The sequence below is a fragment of the Podarcis erhardii genome, assembly GCF_964252035.2.
Source record: "Podarcis erhardii genome assembly, chromosome: 7".
Lineage (NCBI taxonomy): Eukaryota > Metazoa > Chordata > Lepidosauria > Squamata > Lacertidae > Podarcis > Podarcis erhardii.
In genome coordinates this window covers 24,292,723-24,316,184 of record NC_138511.1, presented here as the reverse complement: position 1 = coordinate 24,316,184, position 23,462 = coordinate 24,292,723, and the positions used below count along the sequence as shown (strand labels likewise).

Here is a 23,462-nt window from a genome sequence, read left to right as displayed (position 1 = left end):
CCTGTACCGAGTCTGGCGTTCAGGAAAGAAAGGAGATATGAAGCATTACCGAGTACGTGAAAATAAACAAAGACTTTTATCAGAAGAAGAAAAGGACAAAAGTTTGCTGCAAGGTTATGGAGAAGTAATATAGGCTCTTGTTAGCTTGTATGGAACTTCCAAGAATTAAGAGCAATTTAGGGAATCTCAAACATCCAGGATTTTGCAACCTTGACACAAAACCACATATATTTGCTATGGCAGATGTCCCAAAGAGGAAATGGGTTGAGAACCTTATACAATATGACCTTACCCATTTGCAAGCATAATTGTAACTAACTTTTTCCATTGAAATCAATGGGAGGTAGCTGTGCTTCCTTGAATCCTTCCATATATGCTTATTCCAGACAACCTGACCGAAGCTCAGCCTTGTCCAGTTGCAAGGGATCCTTTTTCAACCCAAAGTCCACATTCCTTTCTGGTCTACCTTGTAGCAGGCAGTGGAGAAGGTCACATGCCAATGGTGGGTGTGGCCAGAGGCAAAAGTGAAGAGAGAAACAACTAGAAATGTGACCTTTATATAGTAGGCTAGTTTCAGCAACCACACCTCTCTATATCCTTTAGCCAGGCAAGCAAGTGAGTCGAGTCCAGGGACGTACACCACTCAGGAAAAACACTCAGGCTGCAAAGGAGGACCAGTGAGTGTGACCTGGCGACAATCCTGAGGACCATATAGATCAGGCCTGGCCAAACTTGGCCCTCCAGCTGTTTTGGGACTACAATTCCCATCACCCACTGGTCCTGTTAGCTAGGGATGATGGGAATTGTAGTCCCAAAACAGCCAGAGGGCCAAGTTTGGCCAGGCCTGTGGGATGCATTTGGTCCTGGGCTTGCAGTTCCCCACTCCTGACCTAGTCCAACCACTTGTTTTCCACAGTGGCCGCCATATGCTTTCAGAAGCCCACCAGCTTGGCAATGAAGGCACAACAGTCAGACAGTGCCCAGTGCTGTCTGTTCCAGGGATAGGCAACATAGCTTCCTTCAGATGATGGAGGCTTGGAGCAATGGGAGTTGGAGTCCAGCAACATCTGAAGGACACCACATTAACTACTCCTGCTCTGCTCTAACTGGCAGCAGCTTTCCAGGGTATCAGATGGAGAAGAGACTTGTACACCACCTGCTGTCTTGTCCTTTTAACCAGAGGTACCAAGCCCCAAACATGGGACCTTCTACATGCGAAACATGCGTTACCCTAATAAATTATGGTCTCTTTCCATTAAAAACAACAACCCTCAAATGTTGTATCCAAAGTTAGTCCTACTCAGCCTAGACCCATTGAAATAAATGGACCTAAATAGACATGTCCATGAATTTTAATGTGTCTACTCTGAGTAGGAGTAGTGTGGGCTACAACACCACGTTGCTGCTGTTATTTTCTTGGAACTTTGGAATGTTCCATTGAAAAGCATTTTTAAAAAAGGTTTATGTGTATATACAATTTAATGTTTACTGGTGGATTTAGAGGGCAGAGTAAGGACTAATTTAGGTCCCGCTGAAACCAGGAGGACAAATTAGTCATGACGGAAGTTCTATTTGTTTTGAAGACCAGGCTAACCTAGCCTGGATGCAACCCAGGGATGTCAGAAATGCATGTACACAATGGATACTATTTATTGCCTCAACATCCATCAGGGACAATTTAATGATTTACATTTTTAGAAGTATCTGCCAGGGCTGGGCCGTGGGAAGCAGTCTGGAGCCGAAGTCAGAAGGCTGGGAACTAGGATTCGGGACTAGAGAGCAATTGGGCAGGACCAGAGAATGAGCAAAAGAGGCCAGATCGAACAGTAGGCCCGAAACGCAGTACACACACATACAGGTATCCACAGGTGAACAGTGCCTGTCTCCTCATCTGATCCATGCAGATCAGTTGAGGGAGGGGTTATCACAGCAGCTGCTGGTGCCCACTGGGACTGGCAGGGCAGAACAACAGAGAGGTTGAGCCAGGGCCAATGATAGGCAGAGACAACTCATTCTAATTTTGTCCCCAACCTCCTCTCTTTTGCCCCCAACCTACTCCTCAGCTCTAGAAGGGCAACGCCAATGCTTATTTATTTATTTATTTATTTATTTATTTTTCTTTCTACTACCACCAAAATCAGTGGGGTCTTATGAAGATGGGGGCAGAAAAATTGCTTGGGGAGACAGATCAGCCTCTACCCCAGGGCTGGGGGCGGGCGGGCTACCCACCTTTGCTTTAGAACCACGAGGTTGAGAAATTCTCCATCCCGTTTTAAGTTTCTGGAAACAAGAAGAATTACCGACAAAAGAAGAATGGAGGATGAAACTGTTGGACTATGCAGAATTAGATAAATTAACAGGAAGAATTCGAAATCTGCGGGACCAGAGATTCACAGAAGACTGGCATAAATTTACGGACTATTTGGAGAGTAATTGTGATGATCATATTACGCTTGTAGGTTTGTGAGAAGTTTTGTAAGGTGGACTATTTGAAATATTGCAAAAAAAAGGTAATGAGGGGGACTGATAAGATAATTAAAGGCAATAGGAATTTAAGAAATGCAGAATAAGTGATAAGAACGGAAGACCATCAGAGGGGCTGATGGAAGTCCAAAAAGATTGTATAAGATGTGAAGTTCTGTTGTATGAATGATAACTAATATGTTTTATACACACACACACACACACACACACATATATACATGAGAAATTCTCCATCCCAAACTGAGAGACAGCCAGGAGTTTTAGGGAGAATAATTTTTTTTATAAAAAATATGCACCAGGTATCTGACTCCACATGAAACCCTCTGAACAATGAGCAGCCTAGAATATCTTTTCCCAGCCTTGAATCCCTAGATGTTGTTGGACTATGACTGCTATGGTCCCTGACCACTGCCAATGCTGGCTGGGAATGGTGGGTGATTTAGTCTACCGAAGGGGAAAGCTGGACTAAAGCTACAGTAAGTCTCTAAAGGGGTTGCATATGCGGCCTTCAGAAGTTGCCTCTGTTTAGCAGCCAACCAACACTCTCCCCCCCACACACATACAACTGACGTGCTGCGCTCCTTAAGGAATGTTTTCCTTCATTCCACAAGGTGTTTCCGTTTAGCTCATAAAATGTATATTTTAATGTGTGCAAATCCAGGCCTGCCTTCATGTCCACACCCTGCTTGGAATGGCCTGATATTTCCAAGGCTGAAAAAAAAAGAGGAGGTGGGAAGGAGGATGTTTCTGCAAGCAACTCCGTAAGGTGGTGCTAATCAAACATTCCGAAAGTTATGAGATTCATGGTTGAAGTATCCCAGGGCAGGAAGATCTTCTGAGGCACCTTTGTTAAATGCAGTGGAAAGCTGTTGAGAGATTTGGCAAATGATCCTTTTTCCCCCCCAACCATTTTTTTTGGGGGGGGAGTGGGAGGAGGTAGTTTTGATAGGTTATTCATATTGATTCCTCCATTCAGTAATCCATTCACATGTGTGGGGTGGCTGCGTTGCGTGTGATTGGTTCTTCTTGGGCAACCTGAGCAGAAGTCCTGATTTATTGACAGATGGTGGGAAGGTTAGGGTTGGTGTGTAAAATTCCAGAGATTGCAGCCATCTAAGGTCTACTTAGAGGAAACTGGCTGGAATGAATGGACCTAAGTTAACCATGCCTATTAATTTCAACAGGCTCACTCTGAGTAGGATTATATTGGATACGAACCCAGATTTGGCTAGTTAAACCTGTCATCTGATTAAATGACTGATGGGAAGCCTGTGGCCCTCTCAGACTTCATCTCCCATCAGCCCCAGCCAGCATGGCCCATACTCATAAATGGTGGGAACTGAAGGCGCAACAACCACTGAATGGATTTCCATTTGTGTTGAGTATTTGATGAAGTCATAAGTGGTAGTAGTGGAGAATGGGTAAGGAGCTGATTTGTTGTTGAATTAAACATGCATGGTTTTGTATATTGGGGTGGGCAGGCTTCAGCATGAAATGATGGGACATTTGCTTTGCTTGAACAAACATTCACCCAGTTCAGTATCCCATGTCCTGATCCATCCACAACAGGCACTCAAAGGGCCAAGTGATGCAGTGGGTGAGGGGCTGCAGGACTATGGAAAGCTCCAGGTGAGCAACTTGCTCCAACAAAGGCTTTCTCATGCCCTCCCACCCACCTGAAGAGTGTGAGCCCTTAAATCAGTGGTTCTCAACCTGTGGGTCCCCAGATGTTGTTGGACTACAACTCCCATCATCCCTGACCACTGGTCATGCTGGCTAGGAGTGATGGGAGTTGTAGTCCAACAACATCTGGGGACTCACAGGTTGAGAACCACTGCCTTAAAGGCTGCTCCCCAACCCAAGCACTTCTTCTCCTAACCTCCCCCTTTGCCACTGGGCAAGCATAGTAGAGCAGGAAGTACTTAAACCTTCAGGTGACTTGGCCTTAGGGGAACTCACCTGTTGGGGTCCTGTCTCGCATTCCAAAGCACAGGTGGATTATTACAAACCCACTCTAATTCACAAGTAGATAGAGCGTAAGGAGAGCCCTGCAGCTGCATCAGGTCAAAAGCCCATCTGGTCCAGCAGCCTTTTCTCACAGTGGCCAACCAGATACCCATTATGGGAAAGGCTGACAGCAGGACTTGAGCGCAGCAGTTTAAAATGTTTTGAATTGCTGTTCCAAACTCTTTTTCATTGATATGTGGTTTTACCCTTTTTGCAAACCACTTTGCAGTTGTCGCTTTGTGTTCGTGGTATATTAATTTTATGAAATAAATACGAAATAAATGAAATGCTCTCCCCTCACCTGTGATTCCCAGCAACTGGTCTTCAGAGGACTGCTGCCTCTGATAGTGGTGGTTTAACACACCTAACGTGGAAAGTAGCCACTGATAGCTTTATCCTCTGGGAATTTGCCTAATACGCTTTCAGACCCACCCAAGCTGGTGTCTGTCACTCCCTTTTGTGACAGTAGCTTAACCATGCAAAATTCTGTCGTTTTATGCTTGTCCTGAACCTTCCAATGCCCAGCTTCACTGGATGCCCATGAGTTATAGTCTAATCAAACAGGGAGAAATGCTTTTCTCTGCCTTCTTTCTCCCCTCCATGAATTCCTCAGCCAGTGGCACAGGAGTCTTAAGACTTGGCTGCCCCATCCTTTTTCCATGCATGAGACTGGGGCCACGCCATAGCCAGATGCCTCTGGAAGTGTCCAAAGTAAACTGTTTATGCATCGCATTCAGGATGTGAAAAACCCTTGCCACTTCATGCATCTGACACTTGGCTCGACAATAAATCAGCCAGATCTTTTACATGCCACAGCTCTCAATGCCTTTTCCACCGGCACCTCGCTAACAAGGCCGCTCTTCTGGAATCTATCCCCATGGAAAGCATCACACTTTTGCCTTGTGAAGAGGAAATCCTCCACCCTCCCAACACCTTTGGGGTACAAGGAAGGAGGAAGGCGAGATGTACAATGGCAACAGGAATGCCAGCCTAAGAACACGGAAAGTCACACATATAAGAGGAAGGAAGGTTGGGAGATGATCTGGTTTCTAGCCAGATTCTTTTAACAATGCTCAGATTAGGAGAAGAGCAGCATCCGGTGATTGCCAGGAAAATTATTTATCATCGCAGGTGAAGAGGACCACCACAAGTGCCAAGCGGGAAGATGTCTATCCTTGCAGATCAAGTACTATATACGAAGACATCACCAATGACAGTCAGCAGTAGATACATGCAATGGTGGCTGGTGCTCACTGGGACTGATAGGCTGGAAGGCAGGGAGCTCAACAGTAAGGGGAGCCAGAGCCAATGATGGACAAAACCATTGCTTCCTCCCAGCCCGTGCAAGTTTGCAAGCCCTCCATGGCAGATCATGTGGATTCTAACCTTTCGCATGAGATGAGAGGACCTGGCTGAGATGAGAGCAGACTGGCGTTGCTGGGGCAGTTGCCACTGTGCTCTAATGGACCAGCTTCCTGTGGATATATGGAATCACTATTCAAAACAGAGGTGCTCAAAAATGTGAGCATCTATGCTCGATGCAGAGGTGGCCTCATCCAAGGTAGGCACAGACCACCTGTTGAGCTTGCAGAGACTCGAACCACAGCTTGCACTTCTATCAAGGGGTCTACCAGCCTCACAACTCCCGCCTGTAAAGGACCGCTCCATTCAGCCCAGGAAATGCAGGAGCTGAATGGTGCTGCCTGCTCTGTTCCTTCTTCCTTCTCTCCCTCTCTGAAGTACAGCCCCCCCTTGGGGAAAAAGGGGTTCAGGAGGCACTGGGCTGCAAGAGTGCGTCAGCCGATGCTTTAAAATGGGGTGGTGGTGAAGCTGTGGCCCTACAATTTCCATCATCCCTGGTCATCAGTCATGCTGGCCAGGGCTGATGTGGGTTAGAGTCCAATAACATCTAGTTGGCTGCAGGTTTCCTAAAGTAAAGGTAAAGGGACCCCTGACCATTAAGTCCAGTCATGACCGACTCTGGGGTTGCGGCGCTCATCTCGCTTTACTGGCCAAGGGAGCCGGCGTACAGCTTCCGGGTCATGTGGCCAGCATGACTAAGCCGCTTCTGGTGAACCAGAGCAGCACATGGAAACGCCGTTTACCTTCCTGCCAGAGCGGTACCTATTTACCTACTTGCACTTTGACATGCTTTCGAACTGCTAGGTTGGCAGGAGCTGGGACCGAGCAATGGGAGCTCACCCCGTCGCAGGGATTCGAACCGCTGACCTTCTGATCGGCAAGTCCTAGGCTCTGTGGTTTAACCCACAGCGCCACCTGCGTCCCCAGGCAGGTTTCCTACCTTTGCTTTAAAAAGTGTTTTCTATGAAGCAGCCCAACAGAGGTTTTTTGGGGGGTGAGAAAGTGGTAGCTTCCCATAGATTCCCATACCTAGCTAAGAAGGTACAGTGGTACCTCGGGTTAAGAACCTAATTCATTCTGGAGGTCTGTTCTTAACCTGAAACTGTTCTTAACCTGAAGCACCACTTTAGCTAATGGGGCCTCCTGCTGCCGCTGCACCGCTGGAGCACGATTTCTGTTCTCATCCTGAAGCAAAGTTCTTAACCCGAGATACTATTTCTGGATTAGCGGAGTCTGTAACCTGAAGTGTATGTAACCTGAAGCGTATGTAACCCAAGGTACCACTGTACTTATCCACGCAGAATGGCCAGGATACAGAGGTCTCAGCATGGTGACAAGAGTCCCCTGCTTAAGAAAGCCCTGCTGTGTGAGTTTTGGTTTATTTGTGTGTTTTTTGAGGTTAACACAGGTCCCAGTCAGTTTTGCTTTTGGACGGCTTCCCTGCCTGTTGAGAGAAGAAGTTCCTAAAACTAGCAGTGCCTTTCCGACAGGTTTAGTGGGAAGCAAATGCAACCTGTCAAGCAGCTACATCACGTGTTTGCCTTGACTCTCACCCAGGACAGGAAGCAAAAACACCAGCAGTTCCATTTATTGCCTGACCAAAAAAAAAAGAGGAGCTCTCAAAAATGTTCCTAGAAAGTGAGCTGCTTTTCTAGTTCCAGTTTTCCTGTCAAAGTTAAGAGAAAACTGTCCATCATGTTTATATTTTGTGAGGAGAGGGGAGCAGGACTTCTCATACTGCTAGAGATATTTAGCAGTGAGTTCAATAACTGTACGAAGACTGTTTACAAAATCAGGTTTTAAAAGCTTTGCTGTCAGAAACTGAACATATAACTAGGCCTGTGGGCACAGCATTCTATGCAGTGTTGGTGTTCTTACGACACCCACACATTCTGTTCCAAGTATATTCAGATTCTATGCATCTGGAAAAACAGAGAAAACCTGTCTTCCTTTGCAAGAGTTTCTCAGCCCTCCTGCTAGCATGGTACAGAGTACTCAGAATGTCAGCATAGGACCGGGGAACTAGGGTTCAAATCCCTGCTCAGCCATGAAGCTCACTGGGGTGACCAGGGGCCAGCCACAGTCCCTCTGCTTCACCTACCTCACAGGGTTGTTGTGATGGGGAGGGGCAGAACCACGTAGCCACCTAGGAGAAATGGTGGGATAGAGATGCAAAACAGTAAAGAAGAAGAAGAAGAGTTTGGATTTGATATCCTGCTTTATCACTACCTGAAGGAGTCTCAAAGTGGCTAACATTCTCCTTTCCCTTCCTCCTCCACATGAGCCAACAGTGTGACGCGGCAGCTAAAAAAGCCAATGCAATTCTGGGCTGCATCAATAGGAGTATTGCATCTAGATCAAGGGAAGTAATAGTGCCACTGTATTCTGCTCTGGTCAGACCTCACCTGGAGTACTGTGTCCAGTTCTGGGCACCACAGTTCAAGAAGGACACAGACAAACTGGAACGTGTCCAGAGGAGGGCAACCAAAATGGTCAAAGGCCTGGAAATGATGCCTTATGAAGAATGGCTAAGGGAGCTGGGCATGTTTAGCCTGGAGAAGAGGAGGTTAAGGGGTGATATGATAGCCATGTTCAAATATATAAAAGGATGTCACATAGAGGAGGGAGAAAGGTTGTTTTCTGCTGCTCCAGAGAAGCGGACACGGAGCAATGGTTCCAAACTACAAGAAAGAAGATTCCACCTAAACATTAGGAAGAACTTCCTGACAGTAAGAGCTGTTCGACAGTGGAATTTGCTGCCAAGGAGTGTGGTGGAGTCTCCTTCTTTGGAGGTCTTTAAGCAGAGGCTTGACAACCATATGTCAGGAGTGCTCTGATGGTGTTTCCTGCTTGGCAGGGGGTTGGACTCGATGGCCCTTGTGGTCTCTTCCAACTCTATGATTCTATGATTCTAAACACTCTGTGAGGTGAATGGGGCTGAGAGACTTCAGAGAAGTGTGACTAGCCCAAGGTCACCCAGCAGCTGCATGTGGAGGAGCAGGGAATTGAACCCGGTTCACCAGATTACGAGTCTACCGCTCTTAACCACTATACCACACTGGCTCTCAAACAAATAAAAGGGGGAGGTTCTCAAGGGTCTGATGCTAGCAAGTGGACATTTGCTTCCCCACCCCCAAATGCCAGCAAGCCCAACCCCTGACCACTACCCTCCTTTTAAACCAGCATTCCCATCAGTGCTGAACTTTGAATTTCCCACAAAGCCCTTAAAAAAAGCCATTTCTCAATAATTCAATCTTATGAGGCCATGGACCCTATAAAGAATGGCTGTGGAGCTTCCAAAAAGTGTGTTTGTGGGACTGAAACCGAATCCTTCATAACAATAAATAATCATTGCACAATAAAAATCAGAATATCCACAAAGACATGAAATCAACAAAGCCACTCTTCTTCCCGGTCCTGGAGGTCATCCAAAAACAAAGGCTGCACCTTCCTCCAAAGCCAAACCAATCACCATCGTATTAGTCAAAAGCCTTCTTACCTCCCATCCAAAGTTTGCTTCTTTCAACGTCGTCCTTGGAAAGGTCATGTAAGGCCCGAATCTTTCCCCAGTTTCAATCTTCTTTTTGGTCCAGATGCCCAGCCCTGCCCCTGGAATGGAAGACTCCCTCAGCTCAAAGTCGGGCGGGATTGGAATGTCATCGGGGATGTAGACGGGAGCTTCATACGGAGAGCCTTCCTTGGGGTTGAAGTCCTCTCCGGCGGGGAAAGGGGATGGCGGCCCCACGGGGATGGGGGACATGATGCTGTCCTCGGTCTCCTCCTCCCCGCTCTCGCCTGCTAGGAGGTCTGCCTCGGTTTCGTACATGTTGTTCACAATCTCGTTGTCACCTTGAAAACACACACACAAACAGAAAGGGATAAGCAGTGAGATCCTCTTCTCTTGGGCAAAGGGAATAGTCAAGCACTCCCTGCGTACCAAGGCAGTGAGATTAGCCTCAGAAACAGGCCTCTGTGGAACCAGGGGAGGACCTGACAGCTTCATAAGGACTGCTGCTGCCCAGCAGAGAATACTGCTTCTTATGCCCTTTTAAAATGTGTTGGGGTGTGTGTGTTATTGTTATTTTAGAGCCGCCATATGTCTGTATTTCCCCGGACATGACCAGGATTTCAAAGGCGGAATTGACATTGGGGAGGGGGGATTTCTAAAAGGTGGTGCTTTGCCCTGGATCTTAGGCAAGTCAATGGAAAAATTGTCTGTTTTTGGCATTTTTGTTAAAAAGAAAAGCACAACAACTTGGGGATCTTCCTACACAAAAAGCTCAACAAATTTTGGGGTGTCCTGGTTTTTTATTTTTTGAAAAATGGCAACTCTTGTGTTATGTTTTTTGTGCTTTTATATTTTATCCTGTGAACTGTCCTGAGACCTGTGGGTATAGGGCAGTATATAAATTCACTAAATAATGGTTTAAAAAATGCTAGTTGAAGATTCTGTTGACTCTATCAACCACTGACATTGTTTAAAGAGATGGAAAGGACCAAGTTTTTCATGTGGAAGGTCCCATCATCTCCAAGTAAGGATGGGAATGTCCCCTTCCTGAACCCCTGGAGAGCCTCTGCCAGTCAGTGTAGACCAAGGGTCTGAGAATAAGGGTAAGGCTAGGGATGAATTTAAGCAAGGAACACATGGGGACAGTGTGCTACATTTACTATTTCCCTCTAATATTTCTATGTATTTTAGCAAAGCAAAAGCTATGCATATATCAGCTTCGCAGGCCAAGATGTGTGCATCTGAGTGAACTATGTAAGGCCATGTTTATTTTATGCAAGCAATGGCAATTCCTGAGTCACAAGCAGCTCATCTTTGTAAAGTTACTGGGAAAAGTACCGTACATATTCCTTTATTGAGGAAAGTTGTTCAAAAAAAAATATGCCTCCCTCTCTCTCTCTCCATCTCCCCCAACAATGTTATAGTCCTACCATGTTCCTGTAGTATAACCATGCCACCCGCAGTTCAGGCTTGGCCACAGACGCCATTCAAAATCCATGTCTGGATCTGGTTCAGTGAGTAACTCAAAAGGAGGTGAGCAGCCAACCTGCCCTTGAAACCATGCCTCTCACTTTTATGCCCTGCTCGGCAAGCCATAGAGAACAGTTTCTCCTTCAACACAATAGCATCACCAGCATATGCACAACTGTACTCAGATGTAGGGATAGGTGAACGTTTCCGTTTTAGTTTATCTCAGTTACTTATTGTTCTAATTATAAGCTCATTTCTCCACATCTCCACATCAGTGTGTGTGTGTGTGTGTGTGTGTGTGTGTGTGTGTGTTTTAATGAAAAGTCCTTGTGAAAATTCATCAGAATTTTAGTGGGAAAACACAGATAGGTAGGTAGGTAGGTAGCAATTTTGCCAAATATACACAGTTTCACAAAGCAATTTGCACTAATATAATGCATTCTGGTATGTTATCTTCACCAACATATGTTTTTATGTGCACACTTTACCCTGGTATATGCATTTTTGCAAGCATTGCTGCAATGCGCTCTATGTGGGACTGCCCTTGAGGTTAACCCAGAAGTTGCAACTAGTCCTGAATGTGGCGGTTCGACGGCTAACGTAGAAACTGAGTAGGTAAGTCAAAGGTTTGGTAAAGGACCTGGGCTGCAGAACTGTCATGGAAAGGTACTGAGTTCAATGAAAATTGGCTTTTTGACCCTGAATCTAATTTCATTCAATACAGCAGGTTGGGTTAATAAGCTGACGGATAGGAATTTGTCAAAAAGAAACCGGGAGCTAGCTAGCTAGATATACGACTGAAGTTAAACTCGTCTCTCCACTGCAGTGTACATATTACTCGATTAAAAAAAAACAAAACCCTTCACATCAGGAAGAAGGTTTGCCTGTGATTGAATCCTGGGTTACGGCAGGGTGGTGGAAATGTGCCTCTCGGTTTAATGGCTGCAGAAAAATAGATTCATAATCCGCTTACAAACAGAGCCCTTCAGGAACTATTTCAGATCTATTCTCTGCAGAGAAAACAAAAAGACCCAAACCTTTAAAAGTCATGTGGCTAAAACACTTATTTAATTTAGGAGCATTCAGAAGAGTAATTATGAGCCTACAAGTGGGTAGGGGTGTCTTTTATTTCTTCTTCCACTGATTTGTGCCTTCCGCTCACAAAAGCAGCAAAGAGCCGCAGCTGTTTTCCTCATGCACTAAAGTTCTATGTTGTTTGGGAGCAGAGGGAGAGAGAGAAAACACCCCCAGAAAACATTCAAATAGGACATATGCAGAACAAACGTAAAATTGCAAGGGAGAGCAATTAGCTGAATTAGTCAGAGTAAGTGACCACATCAAGGAACCAACAATGCATCCGGTCAGGAGGGAGCACGGCACCCTTGGTTGCAAGGGAACTGTAGCACAGATGGAAGATGCTCAGCACCATACAGGAATGAACCGTGCACTGTGTCCTCTGTTGTTACTTTTAAACACACACACACACACACACACACACACACACACAGGCTAAATACCCTTAATCTTGCAAAGTCGTTCTCCCTCCGCCCAACCCCAAGAGCAATTAGGAAATTAGTGTGATTATTTTAGCAGGCTGCAAATTGCGACACTTAAAACTGGGTTGCAAAGGAAAGCTGTAATTCCGCAGTCACCCGTTACATCCCCTTTCTGCTCTTTCGCTTGCTTGTTTGTTTGTTTTGCTAAAATGCATAGAAGGGGGGGGGAGCAACCTGTTCGATGAGCTTCTGAAGAAAAGTTAAAAATAACAATACAGTGGAAACCTCTAAAAGTCTCTAGCTAGATTTCTGCGTTCTGTCGGATTCTCGAAGATGCTGGGTTGTCTGCAACTAAGTTTTACACAGAGCAAACCCACTGAAATTAATGGACCTGTGTCTGTTATAGGACTAACATTGGATACAAAGTGCTAGAACTCCATCGCCTACCTCTACCCCTGTTGACACAGACAGGCCATTTCTGCTACTCAAGACAGTGGCTCCAAACCGCACAATACCTTTAAAGCACTCTGGTGCCACTTTGAATGGTGGTAGAAGAACCCTGGGAACTGTAGCTTGTTAAGGGTGCTGAGAGACATCAGGAGACTCCTGTTCTCCTTCAGAGGATTACAACTCCTAGAATTCCCTAGGAAGATGGATTGGCTTTCAAACCATTCTGAGAGCTGTCCTAGGCGGAGATGTTACCAGGGATTGAACCTCGTATACAAAAAGTGGATGCTCTACCACTGAGCTATGGCTCTGAGATAGCATGTTGCTCTATGAGCCTGGCAATGTAGAAAGGTAGAGGTAGGGCTACAAGACCCGGACCAACGGTATATGTTAAGCTTTTAAATAAATAAATAAAACCCTTTCATATGTGGCAATCGGCTGGGTTGTTTCCCTCCCCTTTCTCACTTTTTTGGGGGGGGAGGGTGGGGGGGGAGAACAAATTTACCTTTCCCCAGCCCAGCCATCAGCTGCAGGCTCCCTGCTTTCTTTGTGCCATATTTCCCTCCTCGCTCCCTGCACCCCCCTCCCCAGAATAACAATCCAACAACTGCCTCATTGTGGGCTCTGGAGCAATGTGCGGGACTCCTAGCGAGAATATTAATGGCTGACCTCTGATGTAATCGGGGAAGGGGAGGGAGGGAAATAGCACCCGACCGAAATTGCAGTTTTCACTTCAGCGTGGAAAGGCATTTTTTGTGCTGCCGAATAGGAGCAGAGCAGTTATAACAGCAGGGCTCGACTTTTAAGGAATGAATCTTTCATCCCTTTTATATTCTCAAAACGGGGCCTCTGGCCTCTGAGAAATATTCCCCTCCTTTTCTTTTGAGGCCTCATAAACGCTTATTCTGAAAATCATTGCTTTGGATCACTAAAGGGATAGGAAGGAGGATTTTTTTGTTGCGTGCATTCCGGGGCGAATGCATCTATCGCTTATGAACATTTCCTTCAGCGAGAGAGAAAAAGAGAAAGAGAGCGAGAGGGAGGGGGGAGAGAGAGGGCAATCTTGCTTACGCAAACATGCCCCCAGAAACAAGCCTTTCAGAAGCATTATACACCATAATCCCGAAAATACTTGTGGTTGCAGTAAATGTTTCTCCTCTGGGTATTAGCAAGTCAAATTATTTTCCACTCTATGATTAGCCCCCTTTGCACTTATGAAACAGGGATTCCAACCAGGCTGAGGAGGGAAGGCTGAGTTTAAGAGCAGAGTGAGACCATCGAAGGGGAACTTGACATGACAAGCTGCCCGGCTCCTGAGCAGTATCGAGGGTTCTTTTTGTCGCTGTTTCCTCTGTACTTAAGGGTGCCTAGAGGGTTGTGCGGCAACCTGCCTGAGAAATATCACTTCTCAAAACCAAACCTCTACAGTGATGACAAAAGCCAACAGCTCCACCTGCTTCTCTGACCTTAACATTTCACGTGGTGTCAACTCCTGTCCCAAGTGTAATCTGCTTTCAGAGTTGGAATCAGGGGTTGGCATCATTGGCCGTCTGCTGACATCCACACCCTGTCAGGGAAATAGAGGTCTCTACCTTATACCAAGGGATGCGGGTGGCGCTGTGGGTTAAACCACAGAGCTTAGGACTTGCCGATCAGAAGGTCGGCGGTTTGAATCCCCACGACGGGGTGAGCTCCCGTTGCTCGGTCCCTGCTCCTGCCAACCTAGCAGTTCGAAAGCATGTCAAAGTGCAAGTAGATAAATAGGTACAGCTCCGGTGGGAAGGTAAACGGCATTTCCATGCTCTGCTCTGGTTCGCCAGAAGCTGCTTAATCATGCTGGCCACATGACTCGGAAGCTGTAAGCCAGCTCCCTCAGCCAATAAAGCGAGATGAGCGCCGCAACCCCCGAGTTGGCCACGACTGGACCTAATGGTCAGGGGTCCCTTTACCTTTACCTTATACCAAGTAGACCACTGGTCTATCTAGCTCACTACTGCCTAGATGCTCCTGGGTTTTACGCCATGAATAGTCCCAGCCCTACCTTGAATTTGGGACCTTCTGCATGCAAATCAGGTTCTCTACCACTGAGCTATGGGCTTTCTCCACTGCCAGCCTCCAAAGCCTTTTGGTCCTGCTCTTCCTTCTCCTCTCTGTTGCCTCCAAGGTGAGCCCAAGACACTTTGCAGCCTGAGGAGAGGGCACCACTACTCCTATGGCATGTGCAGGACTAGTCTGGTCCAAACATTGGTGACAGGATGGCATCCTCCATCACACCTGAAGCCTCTTCTCGTTGAGGTGTGTAAAATGATGCATGGTGTAGAGATATTGGATAGGGAGAATACTAGGACCCAATGGGGCTATACAACGAACCTGAATAGCAAGAGACAAAGAGCAGACAAAAGGAAGCACTTCTTCACATATGGATTTCCCTCCAACCAAATGTAGCGATAGTCACCAACTTGGATGGCTTCAAAAGAAAATTAGGCAAAGTCACTGAGAATAAGGCTATCAATGGTTATAATGATGCCTACGGTCTACCTCTGCTGTTGGAGGCAGTATCCCGGTTGCTTGGAATTGCAGGTAGGGAGAGTTGCTGTTCCACTCAGGTCCTGCTCATGGGCTTCCCGAAAGCATATAGTTGGTCACTGTGAGGACAGGATGCTGGCCTGATCCAACAGGGATTTTCAGATGCTCTTAAACTACCAAGGTATCTGAGAGGTGCAACTAGATGCCTGCTTGGTACTCACAGATTTGTCCTCCAGCAGAGGGGAACCATTGCCCTCACTTCATGCCAGCATCCATCATTTCACTCTGCTTAATGGGAGGCCTGCCCTCCATCTTTCCTTTGCTCTCGACCTCTGGATAGCATTGCAAATTCGGCCAAGAGAGAGAGTCAGTATCGGTAACAATGAGAAGTGAGTGGTAGTCATTGGCCACTATGAGTAGCGGAAACTGGACTCCACTATGAGCAGCGGAAACTGGACTCTTATTCTCAGGGAGGTCCCCACTCAGGAGTGGGTCACTTAAATGAAGGGCCCTCCAAACATCATTTTCATTTTGTATCCACAATGTGTTTTGCTCACAATGGTTTGGTGCAATTCCACTTTCAATACTAATGGTGTCAAGAAAAGTCTTGCGGTGGACATACCACTTTGTTTCCTATCAGTGCATGTCCTATAACTTCCTGTTGAAATTCTGCAACTTTTCATCCTTCAAACGTTCTGGTGTTTGTTTGCTTTTTATCCCACTTATGGTGCAAGAGTGCTGCTCCAGATGGCAATAACGCAGGGACACTGGAGAAGCATCACAGAACAACTCGTAGAGTGGATTGATAGGTGGATGGTCCAGTATAAATCCACCACAAATGCCCTATTGCTTCCAACAGTGACATGTTGCAGAATGCAGCAGCAGCAGTCTGTAGGAGCCCGATGCCATGCTTTGGCACGATGTATTTTAATTACGTGTGGATATTTAATCATTGATTTTTATACTCATAAAAGACCGAGAAGCCGTTTTCGGCATGTTAAGTGGCATATAAATTAAATAATGATGATGCTTTGCACTAAGGGCTAAGTATGATGACTGTGGATGATTGCATTTTGGGGTCATGCCACCGACAGCTTAGGATCTGGCCTGTAGCAGTTTTGTGAAATTCCGTCGCATTATGCGTTTTGCCTGACACATGGCAGTCCTCCAAGGCTCAGATTTGGCAGACAGCTGGAGAACTGGATGTTCACAAGAAAGAAAGAAAGAAAAAGAGGGAAAGAAAGGGGGCGGGGGGGGGGGAAGGAAAAGGAAAACGGGTCATTTTTACTTGGGCATAAAGTAGCAACCGACTCTGTGGGCTGCACAACCCTGACAGGCAGGAAGAGGATTCCCTGGGGGTGGGGGAGGTTGTTGGCTTAGGAATCGTACAGAGGGAGGTGGGGAGATAGAGAGAAGGTGTGGGGAGTACAAACAGCCTGTAAAGGCAGAGAGGAGGATTGCTGGTTCTTGTTTATGAAAGGCAAAGTGTGACATTTTGGACTAAGAAAGTGAACAACTGAAAAGAAACAGTACATGATAGAGACAGGTAAGACTGGGAGGCGTAGCAGTGAGTTTCACTCATCTGCACCCACCCCAAAGACAATTCAACTCAACATTGCTGAAGGGTTGCCATCTTTTAACCATCATGCTCCCCGCTCCATATATTTGAACTGAAAGTTTACAGCCCAAATGGACAGCTGCTAGCAACATTTATGATAACAACATCAACATTGATCATAGCTGTCAACGTTTCCCCTTTTTTAAGGGAAATTCCCTTAAAATTCCTCACAAGAAAAGGGAAATGTTGACAGCTATGACACTGATATCTATCTATCATCTATCATCTATCTTCTATCATCTATCTATCTATCTACCGTATTTTTTGCTCTATAAGACTCACTTTTTCCCTCCTAAAAAGTAAGGGGAAATGTTTGTGCATCTTATGGAGCGAATGCAGGCTGCGCAGCTATCCCAGAAGCCAGAACAGCAAGAGGAGTCACTGCTTTCGGGGCGCAGCAGTCCCTCTTGCTGTTCTGGCTTCTGAGATTCAGATTTTTTTCCCCTTGTTTTCCTCCTCCAAAAACTAGGTGCATCTTATGGTCTGGTGCATCTTATAGAGCGAAAAATATGGTATCTCTCTCTCTCTCTCTCATCTATCTAATCTATCTATCTATCCATGCAAATATTAATAATAATGCTGCTTCTGAAGGCAGCTGAGAAGTTGCACATGATTGAGAAATCTCAAAAAGCTTCTTCTTCTTCTTTTATGTCTAACCCTTACAATTCTGAACGTGGCATTTATCCTGTAACAGAGGTCAGTGCAGAGAAAGGAAAACCACAGCAGAAAGAAAAACGACAGTGTTTAGCAAAGCAAATTACAATTGTTACAAAAGTCAGTAAGTGGTCCAGCAAGACCCTTAGCAATATTGAGGTGGACTGCTGATCTAGGAGAAGCACTGGATATTTTTTATGGCTTTCAGGGATGTAAATTCTTTCCTTTGTAACTTAATGGAACAAACCCAAAGTCAGGGGTCATAGACTTCTCCCTCGCTTGGACACAAATCATTTTGGATGAGGGCTGAGCACACCAGAAAAAAAGAAAGAAAAAAGCACGGAACATTTCACACCTTTTGCAAAACAGTGGGGGAAATAGTGAATTGTGTCCTGTTCTTGGTTTCCAAGTGGGGCAGAGGGTTGCAGCAGGCCGCTGCTTCTGTCTAAGCAATCACTCCAAAATGCTTCCAGGCGGGGAGGGAAACCTGGTTCAGTGCCGCACAGAACCATAAAGAGAACATATTTGGGGAATAGACTTAAGGGAAGAGCAGAGACTTGCTCAAATCTGTCAATTTCGGCAAGGCTTATTTTTCACTTTCTCGTTTTTCCAATATTAAGTTCAGCTCTCCACATTCCTGCATCTAATTGTTGTTCAAAGTCCTTGTGAGAATTTGCCAGCATTTTAGCTCGTATTTTCCATAATACGCACACTTCCCCTCCCCCCCACAAGCAATTCTCTTTACTATAATTCATTTTTGTATGCATTTTCGTGAATGTACGTTGGCATGTTTACACACCCTTTCCACTAATACACATGCATTTTCTTCTTGAACACATCGCGTGATCCGAAAACTGCACTGCGAAGCCCAGAGAAACGTGACTTTCCAGGGATAGCTGTGTTTCAGTTCAAAAACAGCTTCAGAAAGTGAAAATTAGGTTGCATCGCATTAACATCCAAACTGAGACAACTTTCGCCTTCTCTCAAGAAGGAACCACATGCAGCTGTAGGCAGTGCTGTGAGCATGCTGCTTAAGTAAGAAAATCTGAACAAAGGAAGCCAAAATTCTGCAATGAGAAATTCTTTATTCTGCAATCCATGCTCATTATGCCAGAATTAAACACAGCTGTGTGATTCCACAGGCTCTGAATCATTTATCTGATTCTTTTTTTTACAGCTTTGGGTATCTTGTTTTTGAATGCCATGGGGTGACCTTGGGCTAGTCACAGCCTCTGAGCCTCACCTACCTTGTAGGGTTGTTCTGGGGCTTAAGTGAGGATGCTTGGCTGTATGTGACAACAGCAAGTATAACATTAAATGCACAGACATGGAAAGAAGAGATGGTGCCAATGAAAAAAGAGTGGCTTCTGAAAGCAATGGACTATGCAGAAATGGCAAAACTGACAGCGAAGTTATGAGATCAGAATGACGGATATATTTTATGGAAGAATGGAGGCTTTTCATGAACTATATTACTGTTGATGTTATTGTTATTGTTATTATAATTGCAGCCAAATGAAATTGCGGGCAGGTTTTGAGATAAAAGCAGTGGAAGAAAAAGGATAAAATTATTGCAATTATTTTTTTTCAATAGGTAAACATACAACGCAGTAGAAAATGTTGGACAGGATTGACGGAAGTCAAAAATTTGAATAAGATGTAAAAGTATGTTTACTGTTGAAAATGCTACGTTAAAAAAAACTTATATATATATATATATATATATATATATATATATATATATATATATATTATGTTGGAATAAGAACACTGTGCAGGTGAGGGTGGGAAGTCAAGTTATGAAACAATGTATTTGATTTGAAGGTTATTGTGAAAATGTGACACACACACTTGACCACTGAGCCACTTGACCACTGAGCCACAGACCTTCCTCTGTGTGCACTGTGTGATCACTTAGCGTTAATGTGTCTGCATTTACATGGATGTCTGCTAGGGATGGTGTGTACCCATTTGCACACATGGAGACTTAACTTCAAATATCCTGAGAAAAGGGACTGGGACCCTGAAGAAGAACAAAAATGCTACCAGCATTCATTAGCAAAAAAGAAAAAGAAAAGTAAAGAAAAGTAAAGAAAAGAAAAGAAAAGAAAAGAAAAGAAAAGAAAAGAAAAGAAAAGAAACAAAGGACCAATCCAATGACAAATCTGGGGACCTTTGGATCAGGTCAAAGGTCCATCTAGTCCAGCATCCAGTTTTCACAATGGTGAACCAGACACCATTGGTAAGCCCAGAAGCAGGACCCAAGTGCACTAGTATCCTCCCAGGAACAAGTATTCAGAGACATGTTGCCTAATCAGTGGAGGGAGAACATAGACATCATAGCTTATAGCCAGGTTTCCTCAACCTTGGCCCTCCAGATGTTTTTGGCCTACAACTCCCATGATCCTTAGCTAGCAGGACCAGTGGTCAGGGATGATGGGAGTTGTAGTCTCAAAACATCTGGACGGCTGAAGGTTGAGGAAGCCTGGCTTATAGCCATTGTTAGTTTCATCTCCTGCACAAGGGGTGGAGGACCTGTGGTCCTCCAGATGTTGCTCCACAGCAACTCACATAGTCTCTGACCATTGACCATGCTGGCAGTGGTGGTTATAGGAGATGGGAATCCAAAAGCACCCAGGGGGTTGCAGGTTCCTCAGTCCTGCTCTGTAGGATGGAGAAGAACCCTGCTGGATGAGATCAATTGCCACCTAGTCCAACATCCTGTTTTTACATTGACCAACCAGATGACTATTAGAAACCAACATGGAATTGTGGGTGGTGCCCATTGGGACTGATAGGAAGGCAGGGAGGCCAACAGTAGGTGGCGCCAGAGCCAATGACAGATAGAGCCCATTCCTTGTAGTTTTGTCCCCATTCTCCTCCATGCTGTGATCCACAAGGGCAACACTGAGGCTAAAGAGGAGAAAGCTGCCAGCCCAGGCCAGCTCTAGGACCCTAATGATAAACAGGAAGGCAGGCTGGTGGGGTCTGGCTCAGGGCAGACTAAGGCTGGTGGGGCAAGTGCCCCATTTGACTGAACAGTCTCACTTCCACTACTCTCAAGAGGCACCCGAGTGTAACAGCAAAACAAAAGCAGCGGTGGAGAGTTGGTCAATGGCGAGAGCTGGAGTGCATGTGGGAATCTGGCTGGTTTGATGCACTGCTGAAGTAACAGAATGCCTACCAATTTCATGTCAATTGGATGGAAACAGACAGAGCTACATGCCGAAGTAAGCAGGAAGGGTCTCCATTGAAATCCATAGTGGAAGGAAGATAAAATCCAAAGGAAGGCAAGTGAATTGAAAGTGAATTCAAACCAGAATAGCATCAGAAACTTAATTGAAAAACATTATTTTAAAAATAAAATAAAAATAAAATACAAACTCCTAAACTTTGTTCAGATTCCACCACCCCCTGGCTTAGAAAGGGTTTTGAACACACCACAAGGAAAATAAGTGCAGAAGAAAAGTTTTTTTACTCTGAAATCCATTTACAGTATAAAATTTCTCCACAACGTTATGTAGAAGTGGGTCGTATTGATTTAAATGAGATGGGGGGAGGGAGAGACTTCAAGAAGCAAGGGGAGGGGAGGCTCCACGTGCCTTCACTTTCTAAAGATTAAATTAAGGTATTTTATTTTATTAAAAGGATTTCTGCTGGTGGAATGGAGACTAAAGCCTGTAACAATATTTCAAAGTGTTTTTAAATGCACATTTTCCCCTAGTAAAAGCAGCAGGGAAAGTGTCCAAATACTTCTCTTCTAAATGCCAGTATTATATTTCTTGTGAAAGTTGAGTTCAGCCAGGCATAAAATATATTTCCGCACATAAGTCTTATTAGAATCATTAACCAGAGGCTGCTGTCCAGAGCTAAGCATTACCTTTTCACTTGCTTAACCTTCTCTCGATATTCGGGTCGTAGACATGCAAGATGTGTCAAAACCCGATAGGATTGGAAATTCAGCATAACTCTCTTTCCCCACCCACCTGATTCTGGAAAATAACAGAGGACATTTAGGGTGACTCCAGATTGTTGCTATTTTCAGATAGGATTCAATCACTTACCGCCAAATTCAGTTTGTGCAATTATAGTGCCGTGCAGCAAACCCACTCCCCCAAGAGACGAGGCTTTTTTTTTTTTGTAATAAGAAAAGTGGTGGGAGAGTGTGGAAAACAAACAGAATTAATGCTAATCAAAGAGCCAATGTCGTCTAATCGCCCTGCAAACAGATCAGGATGAATGCTCAATAAATAGGTTGTCTAGAAGTGCCCTTAATTTAGATCATTTAATCATGATAACAGGCTCCGATAAAACCTTGGATCTGAATGCAGTTTGGCAAAAGTATTAACAGGACAAATATGCTGCAACCGTACGCACACAGGCATGCATGTGAGTCCCACTGAATGCAGTGGAATTTAGTTCGGTGGAAGCATGGTTAGGATTGGCACAACACAGCATTCTGTTATTTATTTTTTGCTTTGATTCTGAGTAAACACGGACAGGTGGAGTCCTCCAGGTGAAGTCCGCTGGGATTTCAGCTGAAGGGAATTGCAAGCTATTTGCTTTACAACTCAAGAAGAAGGGAAAGGGTGTGTGTGACTATTACTGCGGGAAATTAAGGAGCACTGCAAGTTGATTAGTAAACAGCAGCAACAGCAACAACATAAATTAGGATGCATGACTTCTGTTGGATAGTTGGATGGGTTGCTTTTTAAAATATAGCCAATTTGGATGCTTTGAGTACAGAGCAATTTTTTTGAGGGCTCTGAGATTATTAAAAGATCAATTTGCATTTTTATTCTTGGACCGCAGGGAAGTTTTTAAGGTGCGACATTTTAATGTATTTTTAATCTTTGTTGGAAGCCACCCAGAGTGGGCCGGGTACAAATAATAAATAATAATTAATATTTATTATTATTATTATTATTATTATTATTATTATTATTACTTTCCTGGAAGTAAACCTCCCTGTGTTCAATAGGACTGACTTCCAAGCAGACATGCAGAGGACTGCACTGCAAGGCCACTGTTCTCTGCATACTTACATGGGAGTAAATGCATTCAGACTCAGGAGAACTTTCTTCTAGATCACCACGTGCATGGAGTTACATGAGAAGTGTCCTAAGCAGTGGGTAATCCATCGTCTTTGGCACAATTATTACAGGCACAGGAGTCCTGTCCAGTTTCCCGCCTGGACACCGTAATGCTCAAGATGCCTCTGAAGATCAGCTGCTGTTGCACTCAAGTCCTACTCATGGGCTTCCTAACCAGGGATGGGGAAAAACTTCATTTCCTGTCACATTTAAAGGCAAACCTACTTAATTTGTGCTTCCTGAAATAACGGTGTAAACCAAAAACACAGCTATCCATCAAAATCTGGACTTCAAGGGGTGTGTGTGATGAATATCCTAGTGTGCATGTAAATGCATATATTAATGAAAACGACATGTCGAAAAAATGCATTGCATTAGAGAAAATTCCTTTGCAAAAGCAAATTTGTATGTTGTGTACTAAAATGCTGGTGAATTTTCAGGAGGATTCATTTTTTAAAAATATTGCAATTTGATGTGGAAACGTATAGATTTGAATATAACACTGCTTAGAGAATTTGGGTGTTAAGCAGTATATAAATGCCTGAAATAAAAAAAACAAATGATTGGGAAAATGATAAACGGAGAGGAACCAAAATTGGCAGATTAATCCATCCCTGTTCTCAGCAGAGGCATCTGGGTGGCCACTTTGAGAATGCTGAACTTGATGTGCCTTTGGCCTGATCTAGCCCCATGGCTCTTCTTCTGTTCAAATACTGCATGCAAGGAGGTTGAACAGTCGGATGCAGTGCATATTATAATTTCTCCTCACCAGATTTTTCAAAAATGAAAACTGAATT

General features: G+C 44.8%; 1 protein-coding gene across 5 annotated transcripts in view; it reads right to left on the bottom strand.

Annotated features, from left to right (window-relative positions):
* PRDM16 (PR/SET domain 16) overlaps positions 1–23,462 on the bottom strand; it is a 447,195-nt gene that overhangs the window by 267,211 nt on the left and 156,522 nt on the right. For all 5 annotated transcript variants that reach the window (XM_081870802.1, XM_081870803.1, XM_081870805.1 and 2 more), the window contains exon 2: positions 9,353–9,702. In XM_081870802.1, the coding sequence (XP_081726928.1) occupies positions 9,353–9,702 (350 nt within the window). The remainder of the gene's footprint in view (positions 1–9,352; positions 9,703–23,462) is intronic.